Source organism: Saccopteryx bilineata, chromosome 3, assembly GCF_036850765.1.
Source record: "Saccopteryx bilineata isolate mSacBil1 chromosome 3, mSacBil1_pri_phased_curated, whole genome shotgun sequence".
In the NCBI taxonomy this organism is placed as follows: domain Eukaryota; kingdom Metazoa; phylum Chordata; class Mammalia; order Chiroptera; family Emballonuridae; genus Saccopteryx; species Saccopteryx bilineata.
In genome coordinates this window covers 269,702,320-269,713,753 of record NC_089492.1, presented here as the reverse complement: position 1 = coordinate 269,713,753, position 11,434 = coordinate 269,702,320, and the positions used below count along the sequence as shown (strand labels likewise).

General features: G+C 49.1%; 1 protein-coding gene across 8 annotated transcripts in view; it reads right to left on the bottom strand.

Annotated features, from left to right (window-relative positions):
- Positions 1-5,666: 5,666 nt before the first annotated feature.
- The window catches only part of COL16A1 (collagen type XVI alpha 1 chain), a 51,657-nt gene continuing 45,889 nt past the window's right edge, over positions 5,667-11,434 (bottom strand). For all 8 annotated transcript variants that reach the window (XM_066269819.1, XM_066269814.1, XM_066269818.1 and 5 more), the window contains 7 exons: positions 9,997-10,032; positions 9,356-9,400; positions 8,246-8,434; positions 7,845-7,911; positions 6,936-7,112; positions 6,713-6,790; positions 5,667-6,016 (listed from right to left, as the gene is read on the bottom strand). In XM_066269819.1, the coding sequence (XP_066125916.1) occupies positions 5,814-6,016; positions 6,713-6,790; positions 6,936-7,112; positions 7,845-7,911; positions 8,246-8,434; positions 9,356-9,400; positions 9,997-10,032 (795 nt within the window). In that variant the 3' untranslated portion in view covers positions 5,667-5,813. The remainder of the gene's footprint in view (positions 6,017-6,712; positions 6,791-6,935; positions 7,113-7,844; positions 7,912-8,245; positions 8,435-9,355; positions 9,401-9,996; positions 10,033-11,434) is intronic.

Sequence of the window (11,434 nt, the reverse complement as noted above, 5' to 3'; positions counted from 1 at the left end):
TGTGTGGCCTCCATTTCTCCATACAGGATCCCACCTCCATTTGCTTGAGTTCAAAAATAGACCCACATCTGCTCCTTTCTCCCTGTTTGCACTATCGCCTAGTAAGATGCCATCATCTGTGGCCTGGATCGTTACAGTAGCCTCCTGACCCAAGTCTCTGCTTTCATTCTTTCCACCATACTCTATTCTTCATGGAGCAGCCAGAGTGATTGTCTTAAATGTAAATCAGATGTTATCCCTGGGATTAAATTTCTCCAGAGGCTTCCTATAACTCTTAGGATAAAATTTAAACACACCCTTGGGGGTGGGGGGAGATAGAAGATAGTAAAGGGGGGATAAATGGTGATGGAAGGAGACTGGACTTGGGGTGGTGAACACACAATACAATATAAAGATGATATACAGTGTGTCCGTAAAGTCATGGTGCACTTTTGACTGGTCACAGGAAAGCAACAAAAGACGATAGAAATGTGAAATCTGCACCAAATAAAAGGAAAACTCTCCCAGTTTCATACCTATTCAGTGCAGTTTGATGTGGGCTTACGCACAGATTTTTTTAGGGCTCCTTAGGTAGCTATCCAGTGCAGGCGTCCCCAAACTACGGCCCACAGGCCGCATGAGGCCCCTTGAGGCCATTTATCCGCCCCCCCCCCCCCCGCCGCACTTCCAGAAGAGGCACCTCTTTCATTGGTGGTCAGTGAGAGGAGCACTGTATGTGGTGGCCCTCCAATGGTCTGAGGGACAGTGAACTGGCCCTCTGTGTAAAAATTTTGGGGACCCCTGCATAGCCTCTACAGACTCGTCACTGACTGATGGCCTACCAGAATGGGGTTTCTCCACCAAACTGCCGGTTTCCTTCAACTGCTTATCCCACCGAGTAAAGTTATTCCTATGTGGTGGCGCTTCGTTATAAACGCGCCGATATTCACATTGCACTTTGGTCACAGATTTGAATTTAGCGAGCCACAGAACACACTGAACTTTCCTCTGTACTGTCCACATCTCAACTGGCATGGCCGTGGGCTACTCCGCTGTATATAGTGTTACGTCATCATCTGCGCATGCGCACATGCTGCCACATCATCCTACAGAAACTGGGAGGGTTTTCCTTTTATTTGGTGCAGATTTCACATTTCTATCGTCTTTTGTTGCTTTCCTGTGACCGGTCAAAAGTGTACCATGATTTTACGGACACACTGTACTATAGAATTGTATACTTGAAACATATAATTTTATTAATCATTATCACCCCAAAACATTCTATTAAAAATAAATTCCCTGAAATAATACTTTTCTGAAAAAAAAAAAATTTAACACGTCCTTATGATCTTCATGGCCCTCTATGATCAAGACCCTGCCTCCACTTCCTGCCATGCTGGTCTGGTCTCCACCCCGGAACACACCGCGATCATTCCTACCTCCAGACATTTGATTAGCTCTTCTCTCTGTCTGGAATGCTCTTCTTTTGGCTGTTCACTAGCTGGTTCATCTTGCCATCCAGGTCTCAGTTCATATTTCACCTCTTTGGGGGGACATTCCCTGACAATGCATCTGCCTAGCATTGCCTTCCCCCTCATTCTTGTCATCTATCATAGCATTATGTCTCATTTTTTCACAATACTTGTCACTATTTGAATTGTCCTCTCTAAAGTTTATGTGTATATTGTAGGATTGCCCTTTTTTTATTCACTCCTCTATCCCCAGTGCCTAAAACAGTACTTGGCATGAATTCAATAGATGTTAGTAGTAGTTATACTGTATTGAATGCTTACTAAGTACCAGATATTACGCTAAATACAATGCATGGTTTCATTTTCACCACAACCTTTTGAGAAGATACTGTTGCCCATTTTTAATGAGGAGTTGAGGCTGAGAGAGGCTAAGTGACTTCCCTACTACCAAAAAGATAAATGGAGACGTTGGGATTTGAATCCAGGTCTACAATCTTTTAACTACGCAGTACTTAGTATTTAGTTGGTCTTTTCTTCATTACCTCTGTAAACCAGCTCCCTCTTCCCCCAGTCCAAAAAAAAATACTAGGTGGAATTGAATTGCAAAATCGCAGACAGGAAGAAGTACTGCAGTCTGGACAGAAGGTCGAGGGATATTTGGAGCAGAGAGAATAGTTACGCCTGGCCTGCAAACGGGGTAATGTGACACACGTTCATTTTATTCCACAAACATGTTAACCTACTGAGTGCCCACCACTTGCCAAGCTCTGTCTAGGTGCTGAGTTTTCAACTCCTAATATAACTTCACATCCCAGCTCCCTCTGCCCAGCAAAGGGCTCTTAGGAGAAGGGTCTATTGGATGTCTGTGCTATTTGGGGGCAAAAGTCATCTCCCAGGCTGTCAGAAACCAGCCAGAGCCAAGGCCAGGGCTGTGCCTCTGAGGACCTGCAGCAGGTCCAGGTGTGTTTATTTTGGAGAGGACTGGATAAAAGAGAGATCAGGATCTCTCAAAGACTGGAAAACAATCAACTCATTTGGCTCAACTACCTGAAGCAGGCAGAGGTGGGCGGGGCAGGGAGGTTCCTGTTATTGTACCAGCTCCAGCCAAAGCAGATCGCTTCCATTCCAGCCCTTTTTAGAGCACAGAGCTCTTTCCTGAGTTCATGGAAGCCTGTGATTGACCCATTAGAGGTGAGGCAGAGCTTGGTAATGGAAGGTCCATCCACTGGAAAATATCTCCTCCCCTAGAGACACATCATTCCCACAGGCATGCTGGCTCAGCACCAAGCTCCAGTATTGCTTACTGAGAAGGAAGACTGACACCTGATTATTATGGAATTAATTCTCTTTGATCCCAAGTAGAGCCAGTTGGAAATTTTAATTTCAGTTGGATGCTGTGGATCAGAAGGTGATTTGCAGCTTCCCACAGAACCAACAGAAAAATGAGAACAGCAGACATGGCAATTTGGATACATTCCCCTTCCATTATGGGCTCTTATGGAGAGTGCATTGATACGTTCTATTCCCATCAACTATTCAGGACAACAAAAAGATCTAGTCTGGTAAGAGGTTAACAGACCACATATGAAGTCTAATTAGATTCTGTTGAGTACTGGTGATGGGAAACCATTATGACAAAAGGAAGATTTAAATTCCAGAAGGCATCACGTTTTGGGACTCCTCTCTGCAGAATAAATAAGCAGCAGCCTTTCTTCATCTTACAGAGGGTTTCTCAATCCATTCTTCACACTGCTGTCAGTAAACTCCACATTAGGCAAATCTGACTCGACACACCCTCGCAGAAAAGCCCTGCTTCCCACTGTCTCCCTGGCTCACGCTCCACATCCCAGCCACACTGCACACTGTCTGTCAACACTCAGTGTGCTGTGCTCAGTCATCTCTGGACCTTGGCACGTGCTGTTCCCTCTGCCTGCGTCAATCTTTGTCTAGACACAGTTAGGTCCCTCGGCTCTGTGCTCCCCTGGTGCCTGGTACTGCCCCATCATCCTGCTTTATTGTAATTGCTCGTTTAACTGTCTGCTCTCCCCATAGACACTGCCGGGGCAGGGACCATATCTGTCTAGTTTGCCTCTGAATCCCCAGACAGTTCCTGGCACAAAGTAGAAAGAGGAAATGGACTCATCAAGTTAGGCTTTGCCAACCTGAATGATCTGTGCGTGTAGCTGTAAAAGGCCGGAGTACACGAAGAAATGGAGACAGAAGACTAACGTGGCGGGAATGTGGGAAAGCTGCCGGAAAGGGGTGGGAGGCGGGCGCCCCTCCTTCCTTTCTCTTCCAATTACCCCGTTCCTGAACTTAGGAGCAAAATCCATGGATTGTTTTTTGCTGACCACAGTAACAGCAGAGACTATCAATTCAGCTTTCCATCTGGTTCTTCATGGTCCAAGAAAATACAGCAATTTCAAACTCCAGGGAGATGAGCACTCAAATCATGAAAGCTTAAACCGAGCCTGACACACTCTCCGAAGAGTAGTGTGAATTTGACTCAAGAACAAAAGGGAAGGAAGCATCGTTTACTCCGCAATGATCAATGCCTGGGTGGCCCTCGGGTTGGATGAGTCTGATGTTTTCGCCTGGCGACTTTCCCCTCTGGCCTTCAAAGCCAACCTGCCTGATTCAACAGCTGGTCCTTGCTTCTCTTCCTTTCTACTGGCGCCAACGTGCTCCTCCTCCTGAGGCTCATCATCAGTTAACACTTCACAGGATGGGCTGGGAGGGGGCAGCTGGCCTTCCAATGGGAGTGCTTTAACATCTGCGCTCACCCGCTGTCCAAAACTGGCTGCTACTTCAATGAAAAATGATGTGTTTGCTTGTTAATGTCTTATGTTAGAACCAGGGTTAACTGGGAATTGCTGGTAAGAGATAAAATAAGAATTGATTCCTCCTGTACCTGCAAACATCATGTGAGGACTCAGGCATGCTCAGGAGTCAGCCTGGTTCACTCCCTGGGCCACACACTACTCTGCTCCAGTCAGGACAAAAAGAGGGCAAAGATTCTGAAAAACCACCCGTAGGCTGGTCTCCTGGTATTTGGAGTCCAACTTGAGAAGGGAATTTTAAGAACTGCGCTGGAAATATCAGCTCTGGAGATATTTGACAGCCAGTTTGAAGGCTTCTGGCAATTTGGAAATGTACCCTGGGTACATTTCTGAGCCTGCTCTGGGATCCCTTTGAAGTTCATTGAACTTGGATGAACCTTCTAGAAAGCTGGGGCCAGGCTTTCTTTGGAAGTCCCCGTGGACCCCTGCTGCTCTCTCACAGGGCAGCTGGCCCATCAGGACAAGGGATCTGAAAAGGAGAGAAAGAAAAACTTGAGCATGTTTCTATAATATTCAACTTGCTGTCCTTCCTTTCTTCCTAGCCTTTTTATGTACGGAGGAAGCAATAGATAGATCGCCAGACTCCCAGCAGACTTTGAGGACCACAAGCTTAGGTCTGATTGCGGCTTGCCCGTGACCCGTTTGTACTGATGCAACTTGTTTCCCAAGACTTAGGCTAAGATGAATGGGAAATGTTAGATTAACAAGTAACAAAAGATGCCATTTGCAGCCCAGGAGAGCTGGTGACAGGGCCATGCATCAGTACAGGCTGGAGGTTCCATCTCATTTCCCAGAGAAGCATTCCCTGGTTGCCTAGGCCAGGGGCTGGAGCCTGTCTTTCCTCCTGTTTCACAGGCCTTCTAATCACAGAATTACTGGAGCAGCAAGAAGAGACTGAGTGCTCGGAGGTGCTGCCAGGCGGATGAACACACTTCAGCACCGGGGGGCATTTCCCAAGGCGCACCCTAGATTAGCTCTGGGTCACACTCAAGAATAAAGAGGGTAGATGAGGTACTAAACACTGGTTTCTTTAGGAAAGCAACTAGGGAGGGGCCTTTATGAGCTGAAGGTGGGGGGGGGGGTTTCAGACCTGCTTAGGCTCACTCAAAGAGGCTGAGAGGGGCCCCTTCTCTGACTCTGAGAAGTGTACTGGGAAGGACGGGCAGGACACAGGTCCAGAGAACCAAAGCATGGCTCCGAAGCAGCTGGAGAGGACAGCTAAGCTGGCGGCCATACACAGCTGCACCCCACAGTGCTACTGGTCGACCACGGACAATGAGGAAAATACCCTTTTTGTAACCCTGGGACCAAATGTCAAAGGAGGATGACAGGGAGACCAGCTGCAGCACCAGAACACTGGAAGTGGGACTACGGATAGTTTTGTTTTTTATTTATTGATAAAAAAATATTAATAGCAATAATAAAAAATAAAAAAAAAACACATTCACAACCCATCACAGAGTCCTATAAGTTTTAGCCATTTGTGCCCAATGGAGTCCTTCATCTAACGGAGACGGTGATTTCAGCCAAAAGGCCCCTTCATGTTTTTCATGGGCGGGTACTGTTGCTCCATTGGCATGGCCCCAAAGCAGTCAGAGGGGTTGCAGTGGCCAGCCTTGCCCGGAGGGCCCGTGGGGCCCTGGGGGCCAGGGATGCCTGGGATGCCTTGTTGGCCCATTGGTCCCGTCGCTCCCATCTTGCCGTAGCCTGGAGGACCTTGAGGACCTAGAGAGGGAGGAGTCAGAAAAGGAAAATCAGGAGATCCAGATGACAAGAAAAGAAGAACTAATGATCAGCGTCAAAAATACCTTACATCTGATGAATATGTCTCAGGTTACATGTTCTCATGAAATCCTGATCTGACACTTAGTTATTTAATGATAACAATATTACTGGCTAGTTTTATTGAAAGCTTCTCAGACACAAGGCTGAGTGCTTTTTATGCATTATTCATTGAATCTTCATAGCTATTCCGTTAGAAAGGAACTATTATCTCGTTTGGTAGGTGAGGACGCAGGCTCGGGGAGGTTGCACATGTGGTAAGGGTCTCAGAGCCAAGTCATCAGGCTTTGGTCATTCTCTTTTAGGCTGTACAGCCTGGCTTAAATGACCTTGTCATGGTCATCCAGCCAGTGAGATGCCAGGCAGGACTGAACTCGCATTCCCTGGCCCCATGATATCTCGCTCTAGTCCACTGTGTCTATGCTAGCCCAGTTTAGGACCTGGCAGGCACCTGGTCTTCCACTCCGTCCCACACACACGCCTTAGTAGAGTGTCTTGCACACAGTCACGTTACTATAAATGTTGGTAAACAGGTGTGTGGGTATTTGAGGTTTCACAGAACTGTGTTATAGAAGGAGCATGAAGAAATGGGATCTCAGCTGTTCTAGATTCATGATCTTAAATGCTGGCTTCTCCTACCTGGTGGGCCAGGGAGACCGTTTTCTCCCGCGATGCCAACACCAATGTCCCCCTTTTCACCTTTGGTACCGGGCAATCCTGGGACAAAAGAAATAAAATAAATCCTACCCCTGAGCAGAAAAATGACACACCCAATCGGATCATTGGAAATAGACACATACATGCAAATATATTCACAACCGAGAATGACATGGGCACTTTGGACACCAGAGGGCATAATTACCTCTCATTCCTGGCAGGCCTTGCCGCCCTTCTCTGCCAATCTGACCAGGGAGCCCAGGTGATCCTGGAGCACCTGGCCGGCCGGGAGCACCATCCTTCCCTGGGGGCCCTGGTCGGCCTGGAGCTGCTGCTACCTCCATGGGAAACTGAATCCTGGAGGTGTAGTAAGCCATCCTCTCTGTAAGAAGGGACAGGGACAGGTCATAGGGCACCCCCGGGACTTAGAATGGCTGCAGATGCTACAGATGGGCCGTCAACATGGACTAGCAGCCTCCCTTCAGACGGAAGTGGGAGCGAGGAATATGGGGGTTAGTCTAAGTGGTCTCCCATGCCCTGGCCTCCACGTTGCTTTCCACGGCGATCCTTCTGAAGCACAGATCTAATTATAGCATCCCTTTTCTCCAACACCTTTCATTAATTCACCACTGGCTTCAGATTAAAGTCCAGACTCCTTGCTTGACATTCAAGGTCTGCTCCCCAATCACAGTGTCCAGCCCCTTGAGGACAGGTTCCATGTTTTCCCCAGTCCCTCGCATATTAATGCTGGACAAGCAATGAACAGGAAAAAAAGCTTAAAAGGAAAGCACACCAGCCCATCTTAGAGTTGCCGCTCACCCCACTATTTAGAGCTCACTTCATGCAGACTCGTTTGATGTCAATTTTCTTGTCTGTCTCCTTTGCTCTATTGGGGGCTTGGGGAGGGCAGGAGGGAGTTATTTTATCTTTGAACAGAGCAGGTGACAAGGAATGTCTGATGTTTTATTGAACATATGCCGGTAAGTGGGTGGCGGGGGCGGGGGCGGGGGGGGGTTAGAATATTGAGTTTTAAGGAAAAGGAGGGTAGGGTAGGGGGAAGAAGGAGCTGGGAAGGGCAAGCAGCACCCACTGCCACCCAGCGGCTGCCAATTACCATCAAACATTTTAATGATCTCTTGTCTGATGAATCTCTTGATTTCATCATAATTCACCATGTCTCCCTGAGGAAAGAGAAGGAAACCTGCCTCAATTATACTTCCCAGACTGGTACTCTCCCCCTGGAAATAGATTTTATGGAAACAAAGGATGGGGAGGGAAGCAAAGTTCCCAGGAGCTACCCACAGATATTTAATCCCAACCCCCCTGAAATGGTCCAAAACGTGTGCACAGGTACATTTTTCTGGGGAGAGGGTCCCCCCTTACACACACACAGTTAACAGCCATTCATATGGGGGTCATGCTCTTTCCTGCAGAATGTCAGCAGGAGGTTCTAAAGTGGTCCCTGCTCCACCCTGCATGCCCAGACAGTGTCCATGGCTGCCAGCCTCCCCTTACCATTGACCCAGGCAACCCCGGCAATCCGGGGCTCCCCACCGGCCCTGGGGATCCAGGGTGGCCTCTCTCTCCTGCAGGACCTGGTAGCCCAATAGGCCCCATGGGGCCACTCTTGCCAGGCCCACCAGGCATGCCAGCTCTTCCTTTCTCTCCCGCCTGGCCCTTCTGTCCTGAAGGTCCTGGATCACCCTACAAAGACAGGAAGTCACAGTCCAGCACTGCCCAGCACTATCAAGTCTCCCTCATCATGTCTAAGCATCTTACCCCCTCCATCCGTCAACCAGGGCCCTAGCATCTCCCTCTGAACTGTGGCCACAGCATCCTGACAGGCTGTCCCACTTCATTGTCCCCAGGACAGTCCTTCTAGAAGACAGTTCTTGTGATGTTACAACCTACTTAGAAATTCTGACAGTTCCCAACTGCCCTCTAAATAAAGGCCTAATTCCTTTGCCAGGCATTCAAGACCGTTCGTGATGTGGTCCTGATCACATCTTCTCTAGCCTCACCTCCCTGCCCTTGTACCTCCCTCCAGGCCTCAAAGGTTATGATTCTCTGATTTGACCATAGTGTCTTAGTCCTCTCTGCCTGAATGTTCTTCCCCTCCCCTCTACCCAGTGCACTCCGCCTACCCAGCTGAAATGTCCCTGTTTTTGTGCAGCCTCCCTGACTCCCAAGCTGAGTTGGGTGCTCTCTCCCTCTGATGGCACAGTGCTGTGCCTAATTTTTAGTAAAACCTGCCATGCTCTAGTCATGTGACTAGGCTAAGTGAGCACCTATTGGTTAGGGACCTTTGTTTACCCAAGGCAAGGACAGAGGGCCCAGAATGGAAGCAAGAGCCAGCAGATGCTTGCAGAATAAATGAATGAATGAATGAATGAATGAATCAGTCAATCAATCAATGAGTAAATGAACTGGAAATTTCCATTTCCCTAACCATAGCTAAGAACCCTGGAACAGCCCCATGTGAGTTTTCAAAGATAAGATTCTCCAAGTCGTGACCACTTTTTTTCCCTTTCCACTAGCCTTCCCGTGTCTCCTCTCCATGGCTAAAGTCACAGTTGGGAGCCAGGCTTAACCAACTCCATTCAAACCCAGCCAATGCCCACTCACCTTTGGACCAGCGGGTCCATAGAGTCCCTGTTTTCCAGGGGGTCCCTAGAGGAAAGCAAAAGTCAGGGGCCAAGTCTGTGCAGCATCTCCAAGCCACCCAGGGGAGACACGGTTGTGGAAGGACCACCCTCCACAGCCTCAGGCCCCTGCACATTGTCTGGCTGCGCTCTGTGTGAGAAAGGAGGACAGCCTCCCTGTTAACAGAAGGGTTGACAGCTGGAGAGGAGACTGATGTCCCCTAGGGCATAGCCTTGTATGATTATGTTGGCTGGGTCCCTTGTTACAGACAAAAAGAGGTGAGAAGTCAAGAATGAAAGGGCCAGTCTGTAGCATCTCAGAGGGCCTGGCCTTACTGGTGCCGGGGACATGTTTGTTTGAAGTTTATTATTGTTATTATTGTCTCTTTTGGATCAGGTACATGGTTTAAAAATAATAATAAAAAACAAGTCTTTCTCTTCTCCGCATCACCTAGTCCCCAGTGCCTCTCCCCAGAGCAACAGGGGCGCCAGTTTCCTATATATCTGTCCAGAGATAGACTGGACAAGGAGAACGGTTACTGAATGCACAAAGGGGGGTCAGGGCAGGCGAAGAGCAAGTGGCAGCGTTCCCGCAGGACGAGGACAAGCCCAGCACAGCAGTACCTCTTTGCCCACTGCACCATCCGCACCAGGCTCACCCTGGGAAGTAAGAGCAATAAAGATGTGATGAGTGCCAACCCAGCTTGAGGTCACATGCCTCATGTTGCCCACTGGGCATGCCCAACCCCCATTCCACCAATGGGTCATGATCCTCCCCCTCCTCCTCAGACACTCTGGGCACAGGCATGGAAATTTAGACCCACATTCCTGCCCAGTCCCGGAGCCCCACCCTGACAGCTCCAGGCTGTTCCCTGGCTGAGCCCTGCAAAGGAGCCAAGGAGCCGACTGCACCTCCCTGCTCTTTGTTTGAGATCCGGGCGCCTTGCACACTCCCTGGCTCTGAATGTATGTTAAATGTTTGCTGAATGAAGGCGTGAACTGGGGGAGCCTGCTCCCTCCCAAGGACAGGAGAAGCTTACTCCTGCCCCCCCTACCCCCCCCCCCCACTTCTGGTGGCTGCTGGGGAAGAGGAATCCGTAATTGCCAGGCAACCTGGCAGATTCATCTGGGATCCTGGAGGCTCCTGAGCCTGCAGGCTGGGAAGGCAGAGGAGGGCTAGAAGGACCTGCCTGCCCAGGGTCCTGGCAGGAACTGAGTGGGAGGTGAGACCTGGCCCTCTTGGCACATGGGCTGACTGATTGATGACCTTTGCTGGAATCATACACCCCATTCCAGGCCACCAGCCCCAGGGTCATTGCTACTGTTCCCCAGAAGAAAGCCTGTTTTTGCCTGACCAGGCGGTGGCGCAGTGGATAGAATGTCGGACTGGGATGTGGAGGACCCAGGTTTGAGACTCCAAGGTCGCTGGCTTAAGCATAGGCTCAACCAGCTTGAGTGTGGGGTTGCTGGTTTGAGCACATAGTTGTTGGCTTGAGCCCAAGGTCCCTGGCTTGAGCCCAAGGTCACTGGCTTGAGCAAGGGGTCACTTGCTCTGCTGTAACCCCCCCACACCCCTCATCAAGGCACATATGAGAAAGCAATCATGAACAACTAAGGTGTCACAACAAAGAATTGACGCTTCTCATCTCACTCCCTTCCTGTCTGTCTGTTCCTATCTGTCCCTCTCTCTGTGTCTCTCTCTGTCTCTGTGAAAGAAAGAAAGAAAGAAAGAAAGAAAGAAAGAAAGAAAGAAAGAAGAAAGAAAGAAAGAAAGGAAAAGAAAAGAAAGAAAGAAAAGAAAAGTAAGAAAAAAGAAAGAAAACCTGTATGGTGGAAAGTGCCCTGCTGGGAGACCTGGGTTCCTGCCTCAGCTCCGCCCACCGACTTTCCATCCCTAAAACTGACAATCAGTTCCACCTGATGGGGTTCACCAGCCTGGAACCTTTAAAAGAGTATTGCAGGGCGGCTAAGGAGCCAAGTTCTGGAATCAGGCTGGCTCTTCCACTCACTAGCTGTGTGACTCTGGACAACCTACTTAACTTTGCTGGACCTTGGTTTCCTC